The 27,512-nt window shown below is 45.8% G+C and overlaps 1 protein-coding gene across 2 annotated transcripts in view; it reads left to right on the top strand.

Moving 5' to 3' along the window:
- The first annotated feature begins 1,597 nt into the window (after positions 1–1,597).
- The window catches only part of SRBD1 (S1 RNA binding domain 1), a 433,993-nt gene continuing 408,078 nt past the window's right edge, over positions 1,598–27,512 (top strand). Inside the window, exons 1-4 of one of the 2 annotated variants that reach the window (XM_063918379.1) lie at positions 1,598–1,738; positions 5,433–5,506; positions 7,519–7,666; positions 10,546–10,671. In XM_063918379.1, the coding sequence (XP_063774449.1) occupies positions 5,433–5,506; positions 7,519–7,666; positions 10,546–10,671 (348 nt within the window). In that variant the 5' untranslated portion in view covers positions 1,598–1,738. Of the gene's footprint in view, positions 1,775–5,432; positions 5,507–7,518; positions 7,667–10,545; positions 10,672–27,512 lie in introns of both variants that reach the window. The other variant, XM_063918380.1, reaches the window with a different exon arrangement.

The following is a 27,512-nucleotide window of genomic DNA, read 5'->3' as shown; positions in this document are numbered from 1 at the left end:
TGGCCATGTGGAGTACCCAGCTGACACCACTCTAGCGGGAAGCCCTTGATTAACTCATTGCGGGGGCGTGCTTAGCATCACCGGAGATGCTGGGCTGCCGCCAGAGACTACTCCCTGTAATGCCAGCTACTTGTCTGTGACAGGAGTCGGGCGCTGCAGCATAATGACACACTGCAACACCTGGCTCCTGTAACTGCGGAGGATCCTTTTGATTTCACCCCCTGGAAGGATGACACTCGGGTGATGCCTGTGGGTATATATATATTTTCAAACAAAGCCTGTAAAACATACTTACCAATATCCCAATGTCCCTCCCTGGGGGTGGTTAAGAGGGCGTGATGCGTCAAAAGGGGGCAGTTTGGGGACGTGGTGCAACATAGGAGGTGTTGCGGGGGCGTCATCATGGCCACGCCCCACTATACAATGTTGATGTTACCGACACTGTACAGCGGGGGGCATGGCTATGATGACGCTATTTAGCACAACCCACTTCCCTCTGTAAATGGCCACTTGGGCAGCTGGGGGAAGGTGTCGGTCCGCTTTGGGAGACTTGGCCACTCTTGCGAGTACCTGGGAGCACCACCTGATTTTCGGGAGCCTCCTGGCTATTCTGGGACAGTAGACAAGTATGCTGTAAAATTTGATTAGTGTGCTTTGGCCCAAATGTATTAAGCTTTAACAAGTTATTAAGTGGAGATGGACAAGGCAGTTAGGGAGCTGATTGGCTGGTACTTTATCACTCTTTGGGGGTCATTCCGAGTTGTTCGCTCGCTAGCAGATTTTAGCAGCATTGCACACGCTAGGCCGCCGCCCTCCGGGAGTGTATCTTAGCTTAGCAGAATAGCGAACGAAAGATTTGCAGAATTGCGAATAGAAAATTCTTAGCAGTTTCTGAGTAGCTCCAGACCTACTCACAGATTGCGATCAGCTCAGGCCGTTCAGTTCCTGGTTTGACATCACACACACGCCCTGCGTTCGCCCAGCCACTCCCCCGTTTCTCCAGACACTCCCGCGTTTTTCCCTGACACGCCTGCGTTTTTCCGCACACTCCCAGAAAACGGTCAGTTTCCTCCCAGAAACACCCACTTCCTGTCAATCACACTCCGAACACTTCAACGATGAAAATTCTTCGTTCGGACGTGAGTAAATCTACTAAGTTTTGTGCTAAAATACTAACCGCATGCGCACTGCGTACCATGCGCATGCGCATTTTTGCCTTAATCACTCCGTTGCGAAAATCGTCAACGAGCGAACAACTCGGAATGACCCCCTTTATCTGTCTCATCTTTATCACTTGTTAAGGCTTAATACATTTGGGCCTTTATATCTCTCCAAGGTTGATACAGTAAACATCCCCCAGTCCTATAAATCCTACTGTAACTATCATTATCAACAAAACCAAATAATCACAGCATATTTACTATTATTATTACCAGAGTTGTTTATCATGCAACATGTCTTTGTAACGCACACGTTATATTTATGAATGAAGTCTGAACTTTATGCAATTGGTTTTCAGGCATATTTATTTCCCCATTACAGATCGTGCATGAACTAAGTAATCATAAAGGCGTTAAGAAATCGTCAGCATCTAGTTGAGGTATTACGGCCCACAGGGCGACCCGTAGCTGAGGTAGCTGGAGGAGGCGGGGCATGGAGAAAGCAGGAAGATTGAAGGAGCAGAGTAGAGCAACATCTTCCGCCTTCCGTACACTGGACGTGGCTGCCGTACAGTGAGGTCAGGAACCCATCAGTCTGCACCGGGGACTATAATGTAACTGCTACATGTGTGTGCGGTGCTGTCTGTGGCTGCAGAGTGCCAGGCTCTGGCGTTTATAACGGTGCCATCCAGGGGAGAGGATTCCCAGCTGCTTCTGCTGCTGTGTTGTCCCTTGCCACCAACTCCCGGCATACCACATTGTGTTCAGTAATACCGTATATTCAGTATCGGGCATTCCAAACCACGGTCCTCAAGGCACACTAGCAGTGCAGGTTTAGTGATAGCCAGGCTTCAGCACAGGTGACTTAATTAGTAGCTCAGTTATTTTCATTTAACTATCTGTGCAGCACAGAGCTGACCAATATGATGCCCTAGGCAAGATTTTGGCTGGTGCCCCCTAGCACTGCCGCTAGTTCTGCAAGAGATGGCAGCTCTGCTAACGTCGGGCGCATTTTGTTTATGAAAATGCATCTTATTTGCATTACTATGTGGCTAAAATGCACAAGCAGCTTCTGATTAAAAGGATATGCAGCATGCCTATATTCTGTGTGCGACTACGGCTGTATCTGCATATACGAGATGTTACATTACAGTGATTTCCAGGAATACACGCAACGTAGCATTTTGTATGCAGATACAGCCGCAGTCGCACAAAATATAGGCATGCCGCATAACATTTTAATCAGCAGAAGCTGTTGGTGCCCCTAAGCATACCAAATTCCCTAGGCATTTGCCTATGCCTAAGGCCAGCTCTGGTGCAGCAGCCTGAGTATCACTAAAACCTGCACTGCTAGTGTGCCTTGAGGACCGTGGTTGGGAATGCCTGCCTTGTGTCCTTTGTCCTCCATAGATGTATGTAGCTGTCACATGAGCAGCTGCTCCTCAGGGAACCCTAAACATCTATTAAAATGTTTACTGGAACTGTTGGGTGTATGTAATAACAATGGTTCCATGCTAGTTATATAGGGTTACATTGAGAGAATGATGGCCTTTGTCCATTACTGTAGTTCAGCAGTTGCCGAACGTGGTCCTCAAGCACCCAAACAGCCCAGGTTTTAGGGACATCCCTTCTTGTGCACAAATGTTATAATCAAACTAAGGTACTACTTAAGTCACCTGTGCTTAAGTATGGATAGCCTTAAAATCTGGACTGTTGGGGTCCCTTGAGGACAACGTTTGAGAACCACTGCTGTAGTTTAATACACAGGGCAGGATTACTTTAAAAAAAAATTGTTTAAAGATGTTTGTAATAAAATCACCCCATAGCCCCCCCACGCTCAGTCACTTTATCAATGCTCTGTCGCTGAGCATGAGTGCGCCCACATACAGCACATTCAGGGCTGCACCTCCAGCGTAACGTGGACTGCAGAACTGGTCTTCTTGTGACAAATTCAAAATAGTCCCAACTTTGGTTCATTATGATCTAACTGTACAAGACTTGGAGATGTAAAATGTATCGCTTACACAACCAGATTCCCTATTAACTGACTTCTTATTGGAGAACACAGTGTAACCAGCACTGCTAATAGAGGGTGTCATTCCGAGTTGATCGCTTGCTAGCTATTTTTTGCAGCGCTGCGATCAGATAGTCGCCGCCTATGCGGGAGTGTATTTTCGCTTTGCAAGTGTGCGAACGCTTGTGCAGCCGAGCAGTATAAAAAGTTTTGTTGCAGTTTCTGAGTAGGTCTGAACTTACTCAGCCGCTGCGATCACTTCACCCTGTCCGGTCCCGGAATTGACGTCAGACACCCGCCCTGCAAACACTCGAACAAGCCTGCGTTTTTCCAACCACTCCCTGAAAACGGTCAGTTGATACCCAGAAATGCCCTCTTCCTATCAGTCTGCGAATGGATTTTTCGTTGAATCTATCGCTCAGCACCGATCCGCTTTGTACCCGTACAACGCGCCTGCGCATTGTGGTGCATACGCATGCGCAGTTTTGCAGAGTTTTGACCTGATCGCAGCGCTGCAAAAAATAGCTAGCGAGCGATCAACTCGGAATGACCCCCAGAATCCATTGACCCTGTGTAGAAACACTTCGCGTTCATAGGTGATGCTGGATAGAAATGCTAGATACATGGCAGAAGCTGATTAGTTTGTTCGGGCAACTTCTACACTTTATCTCTCTCCAAGACTTGATGCATCTCCCTACTTGTATGCTACAGCGGATGGAGAGTATACCTGGACGCAGGTATGAATGAGCCGCATTTAGAGAGGTTAAGGAGACTGCACATATACGCGCGAACATATTAATCTTTACGTATTGCCAGGTGTTATGGAGTTGAACAGATGTAGGACATTTCCATTCGTGAAATGGGCGTTTCTGGGTGTTAAATTGATGGCAATTGGGCGTATGTACGGAAAAGAACTGTCTCGTAACAGTGTTGTAGGGATGTAGCCAGATCCTGACCAACCGATCTGACCACCGTAGGAGTATTTAAAGCATACACACTATACAATTATCGGCTAGTGCAGTGGTTCTCAAACTGTGTGCGGTACTTGCAGGGGTGCCTTGAGTTAGTGGTCCAGGACCAATTAAAATTCTTTTCGGTCAGTGTAATAGACATAACCAGTGCTTGTTGCGGGATCCGTTCAGTAAAACAGCGTTTGGCATCCTGGCTGTTGGAATTCCGATGCCAAAATACCGACCTCTGCATCCCGACGTGGATAGAAATGCCGGTGCCGGGATCCCAAACTACCTTTGCACGGACTCCATATTGGTAAGCCGCTGTGGAGGGGTTAGGATTAGGCACCCCTGTAGAGGGTTAGGGATAGGTTGCAGTGGAGGGAGGGTCAGGTTTAGGCTGTGGGAAGTGGGGGGTTAGGTTTAGGCAGAACGGGTGGAAGGCTATGATTGGACTGCGAGAAAGGAGTCTTTGGGGGGGGGGTGTTGGTTTAAGGGTAACCATACTTACCCGACCCCTGTCGGGATTCTCTGCATTGGGATGCCGGTGTCTGTCATATGACCACTGGGATATCGTATTTACCCTTGTGGCTTCTAGTCGTAAAATATGTGGACAAACAGAAGGGAATCCTGTCTCTCACCACATAACTGACCCTAAGGATAGTATATAAACACAATTTACTCAATTTTATATTTTTTCTGATTTTCTTAATGAGAAACTTTTGGCCTAGTGGTGCTGTGAAAAACATTCTGATACTCTAGGGCGCCGTGATTCAAAAAAGTTTGGGAACCATTGGGCTAGTGTGTACGCGTGTTTTCTCTTCTGCAAGGAAGCTCTTACTGTTTCCCAGACAATTGTACAATATCCTTTTTAGGGTGTAAAATCATCCAGACTTATGAATTGGGCTTGTTCAGGCTTGATGGAACATTTATGGACCTGGGGTCAGGATTCTGTCCTCAATGATTCTGGCGAATGGCACATTGCATTTTATGTTGGTATAAGACTCCTTGCCGAATGTAACCGCTTCCGATTCTCCTGAAGTTTTACCTCCTGGAGTTAATGCGCCAGTGTTTGTTTAAACAAAAAACAACCAGAATTTGCCTTTTAATATAATCACTGCTTTAATCCCAGGTACAAAATCTGAACAATGTGCACTTTTGACAAATCATAAAATGTTACATTTGTTAATCTAACAAATCTAGTAAATAAATAATTTCTATTGACTTGGAAAATATTTGTGCTGTATGTTTGTATTTCTGCCAAAACATGCTCAAAGATCATTGTCACCTTTTGTGATTTGACTTTAGATGTCTGAATTACCCAAAAGAGCAAGACGGACCACAGCGGCCCCAAAGCTGGAATTGTCTTTTCTGAGTGGATTGTGAGTAATCTCTGCAAGTTATATTCATTGGGGCAAATTAGTGGAAACTGGCAGAGAGAAAATGTGTTGTTGACCAATAAGACTCTTATTTTTTGCATTGCAGGTTAGAAATGAAAAGCCATTTTATTCACAATGCAATGTGACAAAACTGCGTCAGGAGACTGCGCTGATTAATTTGATGTGCAACACTTGTATATCTGTGTGCGAGTAAGTTGGAATCTGTAGAAGCACAACGGAACTTGGTGTGAAACAAAGCAGCAGCTGCTGCATTGTAACACTCCATGTGCACACAGATATACAAGTGTAGCGTATAAAAAACAAATCAGTGAAGTTTCATCGCATTGCATTGCAATGAAGACGCATGTTTGAGCAAGCCGAGTGGCATGTGACCCAGCACTCGGAGAAGCGATATTTGGTGCGACTGTAGCTATATGTTGGAGTGCATATCTGTATATGCTCTCTAACATGCGCTGCTTACATTTAGTGGGCGTGGCTAATTTGCATCATCTTACTGTACTGCATGGTTTTGCTCCTGATCAACCTATGAAATACAAGGGCAATGTACCAATTTTCAGCACTTGCATGCACAGGACCCATCGTATGTGCGCGAACTAGTCTTTCTGCACAGGACACAGCCCGGCATCAGACTGTCATTGATTGACAGTCTGATGCCGTTTTGGTGTCGGGGTGTGGGCAGCAACGGCCTCCATTTGTGAAAACCGAGGCGTGTCACCGCTGTTTTGGGGATGGGAAGAGGCTAGAGATCTCCGTCGTAGGATGGAGATTTCCTGACCTCTACAACGGTGGTTTGTGCGGCACCCATGGGTGCCAAAAGCTGCTCGATGGTGGGTGGTTTGATCAGATGCTGCGTCCTAGAACTCAGTTGAGATCACTAGTGCAGCAGGGGGCATCTCCTTGTATTAGATGCCTCCTGCTATATCTGCACACAGCGCTATCACTGTTGCTTCCAACCGCACCTGAATGACCCCCTATGTGTGTTATAAGAACTGACAGTCTCGGAGTTTGCTGATTAAATTATCAAAGCTTGGTGTGGAGGGTGACAATTTACATATTATCATGCTGATGTTTTTGTGCTATGGAAAGAGAGTTCAGACCTTCCATTTCAAAGATGGCTTAAAGGACCCTTAAACCTAAAATACATTGCCTTATATAAAAGTGCTAGTGACACTCTGTGCTATCAGCTAATGTCTGCAGAGGGTGGGGAACAAATCACTGACCTTACTGGTTAAACAAAGAAAAGAAAAAATGTGCTGACAACTAGCGCTGAAAAGAGTCCTGTTATCAATTATTATACAGGAAAGTGTAAATGCTGTGTTCTTCTGCTGAAAAGGATGTATATGTCCCCAAAATGGCAATGTTCTTGTCTCTCCTAGAAAGACACTTACATTAAATTTCTGTCTCGAGTGTACATCAAGGAATCTTTATAATGGAATGGGAACTTCAATGTCAAACACACCCCACGGATTCATAAGAAACACACTTACATGTTAATTCTTTCTCGCGTGCACCTCAAGGTTTCTTTAAATCCTCTCTGGGAACATATGCACATGAATCCGTCAGGTAGATAAAAAAATGTTTTAATAGGTCCTCAGTTGATCCACAATATAGATAAAAATAATCCACAATAAAAATCTACATAAAAACTGCCGGATGCCTTAAAAAGAAAGATCTTTTATAGGTATGGACTCACACTAGTACCGGCTGCAGTCTTGGTCCATTCAGTGTTAGTAATGGAAAACGTCCTGATCCTTCTCAGTAGCTATCCAGCTTTGTGAATAACTGGTTCAAGGCGTTTCTGGGATCCTCTCCCCTTTATCAAGAAGTCGACTGTTGGGTGTGCTTCACTTGGACTTGCTGCTGAGGGCAAAAGAGGAAGCGCAAAGTTGTTTTCATTTGTTTTTAATTTGTCACTGACCTCTTTGATCACAGTGATGAATTTGGCAAAACATAGCAATGTTCTTCCTTTTGTACACGTATGATGTTGTAATTAGGTCAGATTCAGAAGAAGACTCTAAAGAGGAGGACGAATGGATGCCAGAAAAAAAAGCTCCTACATTAAAGCGACAACCAAAGGCGGCTAAAGGGCCTGTAAAGAAACCTGTAGCAAAACCAAGGACTGCTGCTGCTCCTAAACGGAAGGTAAGTGATGGGAACTGTATTATGTCCCCAAGGAAATCTCCTATGGAGGACCCATGTAAACGTGGGAGTAAATATGTTACAGTGTCTTGTTACCGTGCACATGTCACCTGCACATGCTGGAAGAGGCTGTTTTATTGTCAGCCTATACATTCACTAGAGATCAGTGGCATCACAGGGAATCCAGTGTCTTGTAAAGCGTCACTACTGCGAGGTACTGTATGTCCCAGTGCAGCCACAGTTTTATACTGAATATATAAAGAAGAACATCACAGCCAGAAAAAGTAGTTCTAAGTCGCTCTAATCGGTAAGGAAAATTATAAAATACGTAATCCCAATGTGTAGCGAAATATTAAAACAAAGTTACTTGTTTCCCTAAAGCTTAGTCATGCACAGAGGCTGATTCTATTCACTGCTTAGCCATTTAAATAGAAATATTATACATTGGTGGCCGATCTCTACATTAGTGGAGTGGCACCATCGCGAACATCTGCATGAATGCAGATCCTCAGTATTACTAGTCCTTGGTCCGAGGCCCTTTTATCGACCAGGGTTTTTACTGGGTGTTGCAACCTGGCTCAGTGCCCTGGCTTATGTCTGAATGGCGCAACCCTGGTCTAAAAACTGTAGCTGTAGATATACATCACTTATAAAAATGTGCACCTTGAAATTAAGATATGCCATCACTGGGTGCAATGAACAATATTATCTCTTTTTGGTGCTGATATACCCGAATCAGAGTATAATATAATTTTGTTTTATTCAGTGCTGTTACACCCTCGTTAGTACTTTTCACCCCTTACAAGTCCTTGGCTATAGGAAGCTCATTTAACAATCAAGTTACTACCTGAAGAGGACGGCCATATGTAAATCTTATATCATCACAGAATATATATCCTGTCATATAATTTTCCACTAATTGGATATAAACTTATTAAAACTATCCTGACACTTTACAACATAGTCTGTAGTATATATTGAATATATTTTTGTCTACAGTTTGTACATAGAACCAAAATTACAGAGAGATACAGTAACTGTGTACAGTATATCAGGAGGCAAACCTCCAGTCAAAGGGAAACAATGTCAGTGAGAGCATGAAACAGTATAAGGTATCTCAGTGATTCAGATACAATTATGTTTGTAGGGTGTGCATACCTATACCTAACGTCAGTGCAGCCCATTAGCTGTGATATTACTTATTTATAATCAGTTCTCTGATCATTTTTATTCGCCTTTCTATTGATTCTTTTCACCTTTATTTTATTATTTTTGTTAAATTTAAGGTTTCATTATTTTACCTTAATAAATAAAAAGAATGTTTTTGCATATTTTCCTACAGCTTAGTGTGCTTAGAACGGCTTCCTTTTCTCTCCCTCTACCGTATATATATTGATGTAGTTGGTAAGACCTCTCGATAACCTGTGATTTATTGGAAATTTCATAGGGGAGACTGTGGGATCAGACCTGTACGAATGATTCCCTCTGTAACATTTGGCGTATTTGTGCAAGTTGGCTTAAATTAGCGCTGTTGGGCTACCACAGATCTCGATAATGTGCGCTGCCAAACATTGGGGCAGATGTATTAACCTGGAGAAGGCATAAGGAAGTGATAAACCAGTGATATGTGCAAGGTGATAAAGGCACCAGCCAATCAGATCCTAACTGTTAATTTACATATTGGAGCTGATTGGCTGGTGCCTTTATCACCTTGCACATATCACTGGTTTATCACTTCCTTATGCCTTCTCCAGGTTAATACATCTGCCCCATTGTTTCATATCTCCGAACATCAATGTAATTTCCCCTAAGACTTCCATCTGCAGTTGGAAGTCTTAGGGGAAATGAATTTGACGTTCGGGGAAATGAAACAATGTTCGGCAGCGCACATTATCGAGAACTCAGGTAGCCCAATTCGGAATGCACTTTATGGACATTGCTGAATCCCAGTTTTTGTTCTGCTATACCTTATCAAGACTTCGGGTCTCTTACCACATCCCTTAGGAAGTCATATATGTCTTTCTCTTGGTGTAAAACCGGTATAACGTCCTCTTCTTTCAATGTCAGATAGCATGGAGAGCAGGAGTGTAACTGAAGGCTTTTGTGTTCCTGTGTGGTATATTAAGCCCAGCAGCTGATACTGGGGCTGCTTTTCTCCTGTGCTAAACCATGATACCAATTGATCCTCCAATAGGTCCTGACTTCCTCTCCTACACTGGTTGTGATGTTCATATGGTTATATTTTACTCTTTCAATCACCGTTTATGGGAGAAACTATGGGGTACAGCTACTAAATTTCTATGAAGGGCAAGTGGAGATGTTGGCCATAGCAACCAATCAGATCCTACGAGAGCTATCATATTCTAGAATGTACCGGATAAATGATAGTAAGAATATGATTGGTGCAGTCACGCCACTTGTCCTTTTTAGATGTTTTAATAAATCTACCTCATGTCTGTAAGTAGAGGACGCATAATAAAAAGCAGAGGTTCTCAAACTCGGTCCTCGGGAGCCCACACAGTGCATGTTTTGCAGGTAACCCAGCAGGTGCACAGGTGTATTAATTACTCACTGACACATTTTAAAAGGTCCACAGGTGGAGCTAATTATTTCACTTGCGATTCTGTGAGGAGACCTGCAGAACATGCACTGTGTGTGCCCCCGAGGACCGAGTTTCAGAACCTCTGATATAAAGACATCACTACCAGACACATACAAACACCTCCGTTGTTTGTCATCTGTTATTTATCAATGAGGAGTCCTGGTCTGACTGAGCAATTGTTAGGCTGGCATTGCCATTTTTAAGGCTGGCTACCCTTTTAAGCTCCCGAACTTGCTCTACTTTTCCTGGTCTAATCATCGTTATTTATGATCTGCTTTAGGCCGCCTCCAAAAAAATAAGCAAAATCTCCAACGCCGCGCAAGAAGAAACTGAACCAACTTCTCAGAACAATGATAGCAAGATTTCTACATTTGCGGAGACAACAGGACCCCCAATCAAACAAGAGGTGACCTGTCTACATGTAGTAGTAGTAGTATTATTATTATTATTACTACTACTACTACTACTACTACTACTACTACTACTAATAATAATAATATAGGAAAACCATTTAGTTGTACGTCTTCTTTTTTTTTCTTTTTTTATTGTTACTGTCTATTGTTGTCATAGCTTGTTATTTTAGAAAGATATGCGCGTGCATGTATGTATATATATACATCTATCTATCTATCTATCTATCTATCTATCTATCTATCTATCTATCTAATTATATATATATACACTGCTCAAAAAAATAAAGGGAACACTAAAATAACACATCCTAGATCTGAATGAATTAAATATTCTTATTAAATACTTTGTTCTTTACATAGTTGAATGTGCTGACAACAAAATCACACAAAAATTATCAATGGAAATCAGATTTATTAACCCATGGAGATCTGGATTTGGAGTCACACTCAAAATTAAAGTGGAAAAACACACTAGAGGCTGATCCAACTTTGATGTAATGTCCTTAAAACAAGTCAAAATGAGGCTCAGTAGTGTATGTGGCCTCCACGTGCCTGTATGACCTCCCTACAATGCCTGGGCATGTTCCTGATGAGGTGGCGGATGGTCTCCTGAGGGATCTCCTCCCAGACCTGGACTAAAGCATCCGCCAACTCCTGGACAGTTTGTGTTGCAACGTGGCATTGGTGGATGGAGCGAGACATGATGTCCCAGATGTGCTCAATTGGATTCAGGTCTGGGGAACGGGCGGGCCAGTCCATAGCATCAATGCCTTCGTCTTGCAGGAACTGCTGACACACTCCAGCCACATGAGGTCTAGCATTGTCTTGCATTAGGAGGAACCCAGGGCCAACCGCACCAGCATATGGTCTCACAAGGGGTCTGAGGATCTCATCTCGGTACCTAATGGCAGTCAGGCTACCTCTGGTGAGCACATGGAGGGCTGTGCGTCCCTCCAAAGAAATGCCACCCCACACCATTACTGACCCACTGCCAAACCGGTCATGCTGGAGGATGTTGCAGGCAGCAGAACATTCTCCTTGGCGTCTCCAGACTCTGTCACGTCTGTCACATGTGCTCAGTGAGAACCTGCTTTCATCTGTGAAGAGCACAGGGCGCCAGTGGCGAATTTGCCAATCTTGGTGTTCTCTGGCAAATGCCTAACGTCCTGCACGGTGTTGGGCTGTAAGCACAACCCCCACCTGTGGACGTCGGGCCCTCATACCACCCTCATGGAGTCTGTTTCTGATCGTTTGAGTAGACACATGCACATTTGTGGCTTGCTGGACGTCATTTTGCAGAGCTCTGGCAGTGCTCCTCCTGTTCCTCCTTGCACAAAGACGGAGGTAGCGGTCCTGCTGCTGGGTTGTTGCCCTCCTACGGCCTCCTCCACGTCTCCTGATGTACTGGCCTGTCTCCTGGTAGCGCCTCCATGCTCTGGACACTACGCTGACAGACACAGCAAACCTTCTTGCCACAACTCGCATTGATGTGCCATCCTGGATGAGCTGCACTACCTGAGCCACTTGTGTGGGTTGTAGGGAGGTCATACAGGCATGTGGAGGCCACACACACTACTGAGCCTCATTTTGACTTGTTTTAAGGACATTACATCAAAGTTGGATCAGCCTGTAGTGTGTTTTTCCACTTTAATTTTGAGTGTGACTCCAAATCCAGACCTCCATGGGCACAAAAGAAAATATTTTTTCTCTAACGTCCTAAGTGGATGCTGGGGACTCCGTAAGGACCATGGGGAATAGCGGCTCCGCAGGAGACTGGGCACATCTAAAGAAAGCTTTAGGACTATCTGGTGTGCACTGGCTCCTCCCCCTATGACCCTCCTCCAAGCCTCAGTTAGATCTTTGTGCCCGAACGAGAAGGGTGCACACTAGGGGCTCTCCTGAGCTTCTTAGTGAAAGTTTTAGTTTAGGTTTTTTATTTTCAGTGAGACCTGCTGGCAACAGGCTCACTGCATCGAGGGACTAAGGGGAGAAGAAGCGAACTCACCTGCGTGCAGAGTGGATTGGGCTTCTTAGGCTACTGGACATTAGCTCCAGAGGGACGATCACAGGCCCAGCCATGGATGGGTCCCAGAGCCGCGCCGCCGGCCCCCTTACAGAGCCAGAAGACAGAAGAGGTCCGGAAAATCGGCGGCAGAAGACATCCTGTCTTCACCAAGGTAGCGCACAGCACTGCAGCTGTGCGCCATTGCTCCTCAGCACACTTCACACTTCGGTCACTGAGGGTGCAGGGCGCTACGGGGGGGCGCCCTGAGCAGCAATAAAAACACCTTGGCTGGCGAAAATACATCACATATAGCCCCCAGGGCTATATGGATGAATTTTAACCCCTGCCAGAATCCATAAAAAAGCAGGAGAAAAGTCCGCGAAAAAGGGGCGGAGCCTATCTCCTCAGCACACTGGCGCCATTTTCCCTCACAGCTCTGTTGGAGGGAAGCTCCCCTGGCTCTCCCCTGCAGTCACTACACTACAGAAAGGGTTAAAAAAGAGAGGGGGGCACTAATTAGGCGCAGTATTAACAATACAGCAGCTATAAGGGGAAAAACACTTATATAAGGTTATCCCTGTATATATATATAGCGCTTTGGTGTGTGCTGGCAAACTCTCCCTCTGTCTCCCCAAAGGGCTAGTGGGGTCCTGTCCTCTATCAGAGCATTCCCTGTGTGTGTGCTGTATGTCGGTACGTTTGTGTCGACATGTATGAGGAGAAAAATGATGTGGAGACGGAGCAGATTGCCTGTAATAGTGATGTCACCCCCTAGGGGGTCGACACCTGAGTGGATGAACTGTTGGAAGGAATTACGTGACAGTGTCAGCTCTGTATAAAAGACAGTGGTTGACATGAGACAGCCGGCTACTCAGCTTGTGCCTGTCCAGACGTCTCATAGGCCGTCAGGGGCTCTAAAGCGCCCGTTACCTCAGATGGCAGATATAGACGCCGACACGGATACTGACTCCAGTGTCGACGGTGAAGAGACAAATGTGACTTCCAGTAGGGCCACACGTTACATGATTGAGGCAATGAAAAATGTTTTACACATTTCTGATAATACGAGTACCACCAAAAAGGGGTATTATGTTCGGTGAGGAAAAACTACCTGTAGTTTTCCTGAATCTGAGAAATTAAATGAGGTGTGTGATGATGCGTGGTTTTCCCCCGATAACAACTGATAATTTCTAAAATGTTATTGGCATTATATCCTTTCCCGCCAGAGGTTAGGGTGCGTTGGGAAACACCCCCTAGGGTGGATAAAGCGCTCACACGCTTGTAAGGGCTCTACCCTCTCCTGAGATGGCCGCCCTTAAGGATCCTGCTGATAGAAAGCAGGAGGGTATCCAAAAATGTATTTACACACATACTGGTGTTATACTGCGACCAGCAATCGCCTCAGCCTGGATGTGCAGTGCTGGTTTGGCGTGGTCGGATTCCCTGACTGAAAATATTGATACCCTAGATAGGGACAGTATATTTTTGCCTATAGAGCATTTAAAAGATGCATTTCTATATATGCGTGATGCACAGCGGAATATTTGCCGACTGGCATCAAGTCTAAGTGCGTTGTCCATTTCTACCAGTAGAGGGTTATGGACACGTCAGTGGTCAGGTGATGCGTATTCCAAACGGCATTTGGAAGTATTGCCTTAATAAGGGGAGGAGTTATTTGGGGTCGGTCTTTCAGACCTGGTGGCCACGGCAACAGCTGGGAAATCCACGTTTGTACCCCAGGTCGCCTCTCAACATGAGAAGACGCCGTATTATCAGGCGCAGTCTTTTCGTGGACAAGCGGGCAAAATGTTCCTCATTTCTGCCCCGTGACAGAGGGAGAGGAAAAAGGCTGCAGAAATCAGCCAGTTCCCAGGAACAGAAATCCTCTCCCGCCTCTGCCAAGCCCTCAGTATGACGCTGAGGCTTTACAAGCAGAATCAGGCACGGTGGGGGGCCCGTCTCAATGAATTTCAGCGCGCAGTGGGCTCACTCGCAAGTAGACCCCTGGATCCTTCAGGTGATATCTCAGGGGTACAAATTAGAATTCGAGACGTCTCCCCCTCGCCGTTTTCCTAAAGTCGGCTTTACCGATGTCTCCTTCTGACAGGGAGACAGTTTTGGAAGCCATTCACAAGCTGTATTCCCAGCAGGTGATAATCAAGGTACCCCTCCTGCAACAGGGAACGGGGTATTATTCCACACTGTTGTGGTACCGAAGCCGGACGGCTCGGTGAGACCGATTCTAAATCTAAAATCTTTGAACACTTACATACAGAGGTTCAAATTCAAGATTGAGTCACTCAGAGCAGTGATTGCGAACCTGGAAGAAGGGGACTACATGATGTCTCGGGACATCAAGGATGCTTACCTTCATGTCAAAATTTACCCTTCTCACCAAGGGTACCTCAGGTTTATGGTACAGAACTGTCACTATCAGTTCAGACGCTGCCGTATGGATGGTCCACGGCACCCCGGGTCTTTACCAAGATAATGGCCGAAATGATGATATTCCTTCGAAGGAAGGGAATTTTAGTTATCCCTTACTTGGACGATTCCCTGATAAGGGTAAGATCCAGGGAACAGTTGGAGGTCGGTGTAGCACTATCTCAGGTAGTGTTGCGGCAGCACGATTGGATTCTCAATATTTCAAAATCGCAGCTGGTTCCGACGACTTGTCTTCTGTTCCTAGGGATGATCCTGGACACAGTCCAGAAAAAGGTGTTTCTCCCGGAGGGGAAAGCCAGGGAGTTATCCGAGCTAGTCAGGAACCTCCTAAAACCGAGCCAAGTCTCAGTGCATCAATGCACAAGGGTTTTGGGTAAAATGGTGGCTTCCTACGAAGCAATCCCATTCGGCAGATTCCACGCAAGAACTTTCCAGTGGGACCTGCTGGACAAATGGTCCGGGTCGCATCTTCAGATGCATCAGCGGATAACCCTGTCACCAAGGACAAGGGTGTCCCTCCTGTGGTGGTTGCAGAGTGCTCATCTTCTAGAGGGCCGCAGATTCGGCATTCAGGACTGGGTCCTGGTGACCACGGATGCCAGCCTGCGAGGCTGGGGAGCAGTCACACAGGGAAGGAATATCCAGGGCTTATGGTCAAGCCTGGAGACATCACTTCACATAAATATCCTGAAGCTAAGGGCCATTTACAATGCTCTAAGCTTAGCAAGACCTCTGCTTCAAGGTCAGCCGGTGTTGATCCAGTCGGACAACATCACGGCAGTCACCCACGTAAACAGACAGGGTGGCACAAGAAGTAGGAGGGCAATGGCAGAAGCTGCAAGGATTCTTCGCTGGGCGGAAAATCATGTGATAGCACTGTCAGCAGTATTCATTCCGGGAGTGGACAACTGGGAAGCAGACTTCCTCAGCACGACCTCCACCCGGGAGAGTGGGGACTTCACCCAGAAGTCTTCCACATGATTATAAACCGTTGGGAAAAACTCGACAGGTATTGCGCCAGGTCAAGGGACCCTCAGGCAATAGCTGTAGACGCTCTGGTAACACCGTGGGTGTACCAGTCAGTGTATGTGTTCCCTCCTCTGCCTCTCATACCCAAGGTACTGAGATTGATAAGATGGAGAGGAGTAAGCACTATATTCGTGGCTCCGGATTGGCCAAGAAAGACTTGGTAACCGGAACTTCAAGAGATGCTCACGGAGGATCCGTGGCCTCTACCTCTAAGAAAGGACCTGCTCCAACAAGGACCCTGTCTGTTCCAAGACTTACCGCGGCTGCGTTTGACGGCATGGCGGTTGAACGCCGGATCCTGAAGGAAAAAAGGCATTCCGGATGAAGTCATCCCTATCCTGATCAAAGCCAGGAAGGATGTAACCGCAAAACATTATCACCGCATTTGGCGAAAATATGTTGCGTGGTGCGAGGCCAGTAAGGCCCGACGGAGGAAATTCAACTGGGTCGATTCCTACATTTCCTGCAAACAGGAGTGTCTATGGGCCTGAAATTGGGGTCCATTAAGGTTCAAATTTCGGCCCTGTCAATTTTCTTCCAAAAAGAACTAGCTTCAGTCCCTGAAGTTCAGACGTTTGTAAAAGGGGTACTGCATATACAGCCTCCTTTTGTGCCTCCAGTGGCACTTTGGGATCTCAATGTAGTTTTTTGGGTTCCAAAAGTCACATTGGTTTGAACCACTTAAATCTGTGGAGTTAAAATATCTCACATGGAAAGTGGTCATGCTGTTGGCCCTGGCCTGGGCCAGTCGCGTGTCAGAATTGGCGGCTTTATCCTGTAAAAGCCCTTATCTGATTTTCCATTCGGACAGGGCGGAATTGAGGACTCGTCCTCAGTTTCTCCCTAAGGTGGTTTCAGCGTTTCACCTGAACCAACCTATTGTGGTGCCTGCGGCTACTAGGGACTTGGAGGACTCCAAGTTGCTAGACGTTGTCAGGGCCCTGAAAATATATGTTTCCAGGACGGCTGGAGTCAGAAAATCTGACTCGCTGTTTATCCTGTATGCACCCAACAAGCTGGGTGCTCCTGCTTCTAAGCAGACTATTGCTCGTTGGATTTGTAGTACAATTCAGCTTGCACATTCTGTGGCAGGCCTGCCACAGCCAAAAATCTGTAAATGCCCACTCCACAAGGAAGGTGGGCTCATCTTGGGCGGCTGCCCGAGGGGTCTCGGCTTTACAACTTTGCCGAGCAGCTACTTGGTCAGGAGCAAATACGTTTGTAAAATTCTACAAAATTGATACCCTGGCTGAGGAGGACCTGGAGTTCTCTCAATTGGTGCTGCAGAGTCATCCGCACTCTCCCGCCCGTTTGGGAGCTTTGGTATAATCCCCATGGTCCTTACGGAGTCCCCAGCATCCACTTAGGACGTTAGAGAAAATAAGAATTTACTTACCGATAATTCTATTTCTCGTAGTCCGTAGTGGATGCTGGGCGCCCATCCCAAGTGCGGATTGTCTGCAATACTGGTACATAGTTATTGTTACCAAAAAATCGGGTTATTGCTGTAGTGAGCCATCTTTTCTAGAGGCTCCTCTGTTATCATGCTGTTAACTGGGTTCAGATCACAAGTTGTACGGTGTGATTGGTGTGGCTGGCATGAGTCTTACCCGGGATTCAAAATCCTTCCTTATTGTGTACGCTCGTCCGGGCACAGTATCCTAACTGAGGCTTGGAGGAGGGTCATAGGGGGAGGAGCCAGTGCACACCAGATAGTCCTAAAGCTTTCTTTAGATGTGCCCAGTCTCCTGCGGAGCCGCTATTCCCCATGGTCCTTACGGAGTCCCCAGCATCCACTACGGACTACGAGAAATAGAATTATCGGTAAGTAAATTCTTATTTTCTGAACCGTTCGCCCGTGTGGCGCAATGCTGCCCGTCCACTACAAATGCCAAAATAAAAATCACCAATTTTACAGAAGTAATATACAATACAAAATATGGGGTGGTATCTGTCTATGTACAGGGCGCATAAGAAACATTTGTTACATAAAATACATCCCTTTTATTATTGAGGAGAAAATGTATCCTTCGTATGACAACTTGAAAGTTTCTCTGATTTGTTCTTCCTCCTCTCGTAGAACCATACAGTGATCACAGTGTTCATAAAAAACAAAAGTAAAAGAAAAGATGTGTAGGACAGTTTTGCACCAATCTGATTATTTCCACAACTCAGGAAGTAGAAAGGGCGTACCCCACTCACACAGAAACAAGTGAGTGGAAACCCATAAAGGTATCTTTCAATTGGATAGATTTCTTTAAAGTATTGAAATCTAAATCTCAGGAGCGTACCCAAGACTCACAATGGTGAAATGATGATGAAACACATAAAGGTATCTTTAAAATCTTTAAGATCTGTCAGATGCGTACCGAAACTTACACAATTTGCAGTTGGGACATATATATAAAGGTATCTTTGGGATTTTCTACCATCAAGAAAAATGCGTACCACAACTCACTGGATATATAGATATTCGACTCCTATCACGGTATCTTTATCCACGGTCACAGGAAATTTTCCCACACAGGATACACGGAAAAAACAGGAAAGGATTCCTCTTTGTTTAATTAAAACGGAGGATTTATTTCCCAAATACATCCAAAAAAACAAAACATTTTTTTTCCTTCTTAAAAAGTGATGATGAACAGCAGAATAAAAAAGCAGAATAAAAATGGATCCAACTTTGATCGTCCAAGGCTACTCACAGTACTGTTTGTTCAACGCGTTTCGGTCTTTAGCAGGACCTTTATCAAGAACTGCCTGTACTGTGGGGAGTCTGGATATTTATAGTACAAACATCCAATCAGTGAGCAGCAGGAAATTGCATAGTTAATTAATTACATAATTCCATTTCTTTAAAACATGATCAAAATTATATAAATATTTAAACAAAATAAACCTACATTATATTGAATCCCATTGAGAGTATACCACATAAATTATGAAGCCCCAAAACTCTGTTTGGGCCAGATTACAAAAAACCGCTGAGAATTGTGGAAAATGTAGGCAATAGAGCCGAGCTCCAATGACCATATAAGGAGTTCCGCCAGAAATTGCAGCTACCAATGGATACACAGAAGTTACCAGTGTTACCAAAAATTAGATAATAAATAGACCAAACGGGAGACCTTTAAATCCCCAAACTATACACTTGGTATTGCAAACATTACAGTCCTTGGTTTCACCTGCGATCGGGGAATGTCGCTAAGGCTTGTGGGGGATGTAGTTTATTTACAGGACTCTTATGGCCTTGTAAGGAAATCCGCCGGAAGTCAAATAGCGGTCACTGATTCATGTCCACCGTTTGTCCCATAATCTTAGTTCCGCATCGATGAGATTACCGGAAGTGACGTTGCGCATGTTCTATTCTCTTTCAAGGGAATCATGGGATGTGTAGTTTAATAACGTCACTGCACGGACTTCTATGTAGTTTCTTTTCCCCTAACACCGGAGTTTTCAATCACAGATGTCAAACTAATGATTAAACAAAGTAAATAGACAGATGTCCCCCACAAGCCTTAGCGACATTCCCCGATCGCGGGTGAAACCAAGGACTGTAATGTTTGCAATACCAAGTGTATAGTTTGGGGATTTAAAGGTCTCCCGTTTGGTCTATTTATTATCTAATTTCTCTAACGTCCTAGTGGATGCTGGGGACTCCGTAAGGACCATGGGGAATAGACGGGCTCCGCAGGAGACTGGGCACTCTAAGAAAGATTTAGTACTACTGGTGTGCACTGGCTCCTCCCTCTATGCCCCTCCTCCAGACCTCAGTTAGAATCTGTGCCTGGAAGGAGCTGGGTGCATTTTAGTGAGCTCTCCTGAGCTTGCTAATAAGAAAGTATTTTAGTTAGGTTTTTTATTTTCAGAGAGCTTCTGCTGGCAACAGACTCTCTGCTACGTGGGACTGAGGGGAGAGAAGCAAACCTACTAACTGTGGCTAGGTTGCGCTTCTTAGGCTACTGGACACCATTAGCTCCAGAGGGATCGAACACAGGAACCTAACCTTGGTGGTCCGTTCCCGGAGCCGCGCCGCCGTCCCCCTCGCAGAGCCAGAAGACAGAAGCCGGCGGGTTGAAGCAAGAAGACGTCAAAATCGGCGGCAGAAGACTCCTGTCTTCATATGAGGTAGCGCACAGCTGCAGGGCGTCATTGCGCCCACACTAACCTACACACTCCGGTCACTGTAGGGTGCAGGGCGCAGGGGGGGGGGGGGGGGGCGCCCTGGGCAGCAATTGATTACCTCCTGGCAAAAAAGCAGCATATATACAGCTAGGCACTGTAATATGCATGAGCCCCCGCCATTACTTTTACACAAAATCGCGGGACAGAAGCCCGCCGCTGAGGGGGCGGGGCCTTCTTCCTCAGCACTCACCAGCGCCATTTTCTCTCCACAGCTCCGCTGAGAGGAAGCTCCCCAGGCTCTCCCCTGCAGACTCACGGTAGAAAGAGGGTAAAAAGAGATGGGGGGGGGGGCACATAAATTTAGCGCAATAATCATATATACAGCAGCTACTGGGTAAACACTAAGTTACTGTGTGATTCCTGGGTCATATAGCGCTGGGGTGTGTGCTGGCATACTCTCTCTCTGTCTCTCCAAAAGGCCTTGTGGGGGTCCTGTCCTCATATAGAGCATCCCCTGTGTGTGTGGTGTGTCGGTACGCGTGTGTCGACATGTTTGACGAGGAGGGCTATGTGGAGGCAGAGCAAGTGCAGATGAATGACGTGTCTCCGCCGACACCTGATTGGATGGATATGTGGAAGGTGTTAAATGATAATGTAAACTCCTTGCATAAAAGGTTGGATAAAGCTGATGCATTAGGACAGTCGGGGTCTCAGCCCTTGCCTGATCCTACAGCGCAGAGGCCGTCAGTTTCTCAGAAGCGCCCACTATCCAAAATTGTTGACACAGATATCGACACGAATTCTGACTCCAGTGTCGATGACGATGATGCAAAATTGCAGCCTAAAATGGCTAAAGCCATCCGCTACATGATTATAGCAATTAAGGATGTATTGCACATATCAGAGGTAAACCCTGTCCCTGACAAGAGGGTTTATATGTATGGGGAGAAAAAGCAAGAGGTGACTTTTCCCCCTTCACATGAGTTAAATGAGTTATGTGAAAAAGCGTGGGATTCCCCCGATAGGAAAGTGCTGATTTCCAAAAGGTTACTTATGGCGTACCCTTTCCCGCCAACGGACAGGATGCGCTGGGAATCCTCCCCTAGGGTAGACAAAGCTCTGACGCGCTTATCTAAGAGGGTGGCCCTCCCGTCACAGGATACGGCCTCCCTAAAGGATCCTGCCGATAGGAAGCAGGAAAGTATCCTGAAGTCTGTTTATACACATTCAGGTACTCTACTGAGACCGGCAATTGTGTCGGCCTGGATGTGTAGTGCTGTAGCAGCATGGACAGATAATCTGTCTGAGGAACTGGATACCTTGGACAAGGATACTATTTTACTGACCCTGGGGCATATAAAAGACGCTGTCCTATATATGAGGGATGCCCAGAGGGACATTTGCCTACTGGGCTCTAGAATAAATGCAATGTCAATTTCTGCCAGAAGGGTCCTGTGGACTCTGCAATGGACAGGTGATGCCGACTCCAAAAAGCACATGGAGGTTTTACCTTACAAGGGTGAGGAATTGTTTGGGGACGGTCTCTCGGACCTAGTTTCCACAGCTACGGCTGGGAAGTCAAATTTTTTGCCATATATTCTCTCACAGCCTAAGAAAGCACCGTATTATCAAATGCAGTCCTTTCGTTCACAAAGAAGCAAGAAAGTCAGAGGTGCATCCTTTCTTGCCAGAGGCAGGGGTAGAGGAAAAAAGCTGCACCATACAGCTAGTTCCCAGGAACAGAAGTCCTCCCCGGCTTCCGCTAAATCCACTGCATGACGCTGGGGCTTCACAGGTGGAGCCAGGAGCGGTGGGGGCGCGTCTCCGAAATTTCAGCCACCAGTGGGTTCGCTCACAGGTGGATCCCTGGGCTATACAGATCGTGTCTCAGGGATACAAGCTGGAATTCGAAGTGATGCCCCCTCACTGTTACCTCAAATCGGCCCTGCCAGCTTCCCCCATGGAAAGGGAAGTAGTATTAGCGGCAATTCACAAGTTATATCTCCAGCAGGTGGTGGTAAAGGTTCCCCTCCTTCAACAGGGAAAGGGATACTATTCCACAATGTTTGTGGTACCGAAACCGGACGGTTCGGTCAGACCCATATTGAATTTAAAGTCCCTGAACATTTATCTGAAAAGATTCAAGTTCAAAATGGAATCGCTCAGAGCGGTCATTGCAAGCCTGGAAGAGGGGGATTTTATGGTGTCTCTGGACATCAAGAATGCTTACTTGCATGCCCCATTTATCCACCTCATCAGGAGTACCTCAGATTTGTGGTACAGGACTGTCATTACCAATTCCAGACGTTGCCGTTTGGGCTCTCCACGGCACCGAGAATATTTACCAAGGTAATGGCGGAAATGATGATGATCCTGAGAAAGCAGGGAGTCACAATTATCCCATACTTGGACGATCTCCTCATAAAGGCGAGGTCCAGAGAGCAGTTGCTGATCAGCGTAGCACACTCTCAGGAAGTGTTGCAGCAGCACAGCTGGATTCTGAGTATCCCAAAGTCGCAGCTGATTCCTACGACGCATCTGCCCTTTCTGGGCATGATTCTGGACACAGACCAGAAGAAGGTGTTTCTCCCGGCGGAGAAGGCTCAGGAGCTCGTGACTCTAGTCAGAGACCTCTTAAAACCAAAACAGGTGTCGGTGCATCACTGCACGCGAGTCCTGGGAAAGATGGTGGCATCATACGAAGCCATCCCCTTCGGCAGGTTCCATGCGAGGATCTTTCAGTGGGATCTGTTGGACAAGTGGTCCGGATCGCATCTTCAGATGCATCGGCTGATCACCCTGTCCCCGAGGTCCAGGGTGTCTCTTCTGTGGTGGCTGCAGAGTGCTCACCTTCTCGAGGGCCGCAGGTTCGGCATACAGGACTGGGTCCTGGTGACCACGGATGCGAGCCTCCGAGGATGGGGGGCAGTCACTCAGGGAAGAAACTTCCAAGGGTTGTGGTCAAGTCAGGAGGCTTGTCTGCACATAAATATCCTGGAACTAAGGGCCATATACAACGCCCTGAGTCAAGCGGAGCCTCTGCTTCGAAACCAACCGGTGCTGATTCAGTCAGACAACATCACCGCAGTGGCTCATGTAAACCGCCAGGGCGGCACAAGAAGCAGAGTGGCGATGGCGGAAGCCACCAGGATTCTTCGTTGGGTGGAGAATCACGTGCAAGCACTGTCAGCAGTGTTCATTCCGGGAGTGGACAACTGGGAGGCAGACTTCCTCAGCAGGCACGACCTCCACCCGGGAGAGTGGGGACTTCATCACGAAGTTTTCACTCAGATTACAAATCGATGGGAACTGCCACAGGTGGACATGATGGCATCCCGTCTCAACAAAAAGCTACAAAGGTATTGCGCCAGGTCAGGAGACCCTCAGGCGATAGCTGTGGACGCACTAGTAACACCTTGGCCTCTGCCTCTCAGACAGGACCTGTTGCAACAGGGGCCCTGTCTGTTCCAAGACTTACCGCGGCTGCGTTTGACGGCATGGCGGTTGAACGCAGGATCCTAGCGGAAAAAGGCATTCCGGATGAAGTTATTCCTACGCTGATAAAGGCTAGGAAGGACGTGACAGCAAAACACTATCACCGTATATGGCGAAAATACGTTGCCTGGTGTGAGGCCAGGAAGGCCCCTACAGAGGCATTCCAGCTGGGCTGGTTCCTGCACTTCCTACAGTCTGGAGTGACTATGGGCTTAAAGTTGGGGTCCATAAAGGTCCAGATTTCAGCCCTATCCATTTTCTTTCAAAAAGAACTGGCTTCTCTTCCTGAGGTTCAGACGTTTGTTAAGGGAGTGCTGCATATTCAGCCCCCTTTTGTGCTACCAGTGGCACCTTGGGATCTCAACGTGGTGTTGGGTTTCCTGAAATCCCACTAGTTTGAGCCACTTAAGACCGTGGAGCTAAAGTATCTCACGTGGAAGGTGGTCATGTTATTGGCCTTAGCTTCGGCTAGGCGTGTGTCAGAATTGGCGGCTTTGTCATGTAAAAGCCCCTATCTGGTTTTCAATATGGACAGGGCAGAATTACGGACTCGTCCGCAATTTTTGCCGAAGGTGGTGTCATCTTTTTATTTGAACCAACCTATTGTGGTGCCTGCGGCTACTCGTGACTTGGAGGATTCCAAGTTGCTTGATGTAGTCAGGGCTTTGAAGATCTATGTAGCCAGGACAGCTGCAGTCTGGAAAACTGACTCGCTGTTTATCCTGTATGCATCCAACAAGCTGGGTGCTCCTGCTTCAAAGCAAACCATTGCTCGCTGGATCTGTAACACGATTCAGCAGGCTCATTCTGCGGCTGGATTGCCGCATCCAAAATCAGTGAAAGCCCATTCCACAAGGAAAGTGGGCTCTTCTTGGGCGGCTGCTCGAGGGGTCTCGGCATTACAGCTTTGCCGAGCAGCTACTTGGTCGGGTTCAAACACATTTGCTAAGTTCTACAGGTTTGATACCCTGGCTGAGGAGGACCTGGTGTTTGCCCATTCGGTGCTGCAGAGTCATCCGCACTCTCCCGCCCGTTTGGGAGCTTTGCTATAATCCCCATGGTCCTTACGGAGTCCCCAGCATCCACTAGGACGTTAGAGAAAATAAGATTTTACTCACCGGTAAATCTATTTCTCGTAGTCCGTAGTGGATGCTGGGCGCCCGTCCCAAGTGCGGACTTTTTGCAATACGTGTATATAGTTATTGCTTAATAAAGGGTTATGTTATGTTGGCATCCATTGTTGATGCTCTGTTGTTGTTCATACTGTTGACTGGGTAAGTTATCACAAGTTATACGGTGTGATTGGTGTGGCTGGTATGAGTCTTACCCTGGATTCCAAAATCCTTTCCTTGTAATGTCAGCTCTTCCGGGCACAGTTTCCTAAACTGAGGTCTGGAGGAGGGGCATAGAGGGAGGAGCCAGTGCACACCAGTAGTACTAAATCTTTCTTAGAGTGCCCAGTCTCCTGCGGAGCCCGTCTATTCCCCATGGTCCTTACGGAGTCCCCAGCATGGTCCTTACGGAGTCCCCAGCATCCACTACGGACTACGAGAAATAGATTTACCGGTGAGTAAAATCTTATTTTTTGGTAACACTGGTAACTTCTGTGTATCCATTGGTAGCTGCAATTTCCGGCGGAACTCCTTATATGGTCATTGGAGCTCGGCTCTATTGCCTACATTTCCCACAATTCTCAGCGTTTTTTTGTAATCGTGGCCCAAACAGAGTTTTGGGGCTTCATATTTTATGTGGTATACTCTCAATGGGATTCAATATAATGTAGGTTTATTTGTTTAAATATATATATAATTTTGATCATGTTTTAAAGAAATGGAATTATGTAATTAACTATGCAATTTCCTGCTGCTCACTGATTGGATGTTTGTACTATAAATATCCAGACTCCCCACAGTACAGGCAGTTCTTGATAAAGGTCCTGCTAAAGACCGAAACGCGTTGAACAAACAGTACTGTGAGTAGCCTTGGACGATCAAAGTTGGATCCATTTTTATTCTGCTTTTTATTCTGCTGTTCTTCATCACTTTTTAAGAAGGAAAAAAATGTTTTGTTTTTTTGGATGTATTTGGGAAATAAATCCTCCGTTTTAATTAAACAAAGAGGAATCCTTTCCTGTTTTTTCCGTGTATCCTGTGTGGGAAAATTTCCTGTGACCGTGGATAAAGATACCGTGATAGGAGTCGAATATCTATATATCCAGGGAGTTGTGGTACGCATTTTTCTTGATGGTAGAAAATCCCAAAGATACCTTTATATATATGTCCCAACTGCAAATTGTGTAAGTTTCGGTACGCATCTGACAGATCTTAAAGATTTTAAAGATACCTTTATGTGATTCATCATCATTTCACCATTGTGAGTCTTGGGTACGCTCCTGAGATTTAGATTTCAATACTTTAAAGAAATCTATCCAATTGAAAGATACCTTTATGGGTTTCCACTCACTTGTTTCTGTGTGAGTGGGGTACGCCCTTTCTACTTCCTGAGTTGTGGAAATAATCAGATTGGTGCAAAACTGTCCTACACATCTTTTCTTTTACTTTTGTTTTTTATGAACACTGGGATCACTGTATGGTTCTACGAGAGGAGGAAGAACAAATCAGAGAAACTTTCAAGTTGTCATACGAAGGATACATCTTCTCCTCAATAATAAAAGGGATGTATTTTATGTAACAGACCTCCATGGGTTAATACATTTGATTTCCATTGATAATTTTTGTGTGATTTTGTTGTCAACACATTCAACTATGTAAAGAACAAAGTATTTAATAAGAATATTTTATTCATTTAGATCTAGGATGTGTTATTTTAGTGTTCCCTTTATTTTTTTGAGCAGTCTATCTATCTATCTATCTATCTATCTATCTATCTATCTATCTATCTATCTATCTATCTATCTATCATATTAGTGTGTGTGTAGAGTTGTTTATTTTACGGTTGACCATGCTATAATTACACTAAGGACCTTAATTCAGTAAGGATTGCAAATTCTGCTTTTTGGCAGAATTTGCAATCCTTAGTCTCGCTTGCTGGGCGCCGCCCACCGCAGGCAGAGGCGTTCGCATTTACTGCAGTTACGGCGCATGCGCCCGTCGGGTGAACGCACAAATTCTGGTTGGATCGCGATTTGCGATCCAACCTGATTTAGGCTCTAAGATCATTGATTTCTGGTTTACTTTCTCCTCCCTCTCCCATTACTTGCTTCTACTGGCCATTAAGAACCGCTCCACCTTCCTGTATTCCCTCCACACTTTGTTTGTATTATTTTGTTTGTTATTCCTGTACAACTCTGTGTACATCTTGTGGCAGCACATATATAAAAGTGGATGATAATGAATAGCACTTTTTGCATAATGTCTGAATACATTTGTTTACCATTTGGGATTATTGAAAGCTGCATTTTGTGAAAAAGACAATCACAAAGACAAAAGGGACCGTTCACTACACTCGTATACAACATGGCATCTCTCCATCTTCCAAGCAATAGGGTATAAGCGGCAGAAGATTCACCTACAATTGAGATCTGCTATATTCGTTATATTTTTATTGAATTTTCTGCTCTAATATTAATCCCTTCAGTGGTATGCCCGGAAATCTTCTGGGGTTGCCAGCGCTGACAGTGCTGGCAACCCTGGAAGATTTCTGGGCGTACTACTGACTGATTTCCCGGGGAGAGCCATGCAGCGTGCACGGCGCCCGGGAATCGGCATACTCCAT

The sequence above is a fragment of the Pseudophryne corroboree genome, chromosome 4 (genome assembly GCF_028390025.1).
Source record: "Pseudophryne corroboree isolate aPseCor3 chromosome 4, aPseCor3.hap2, whole genome shotgun sequence".
NCBI classification, from domain to species: Eukaryota; Metazoa; Chordata; class Amphibia; order Anura; family Myobatrachidae; genus Pseudophryne; species Pseudophryne corroboree.
The sequence above is the reverse complement of the archived record's forward strand: the minus strand, read 5'-3'. Positions and strand labels throughout refer to the sequence as shown.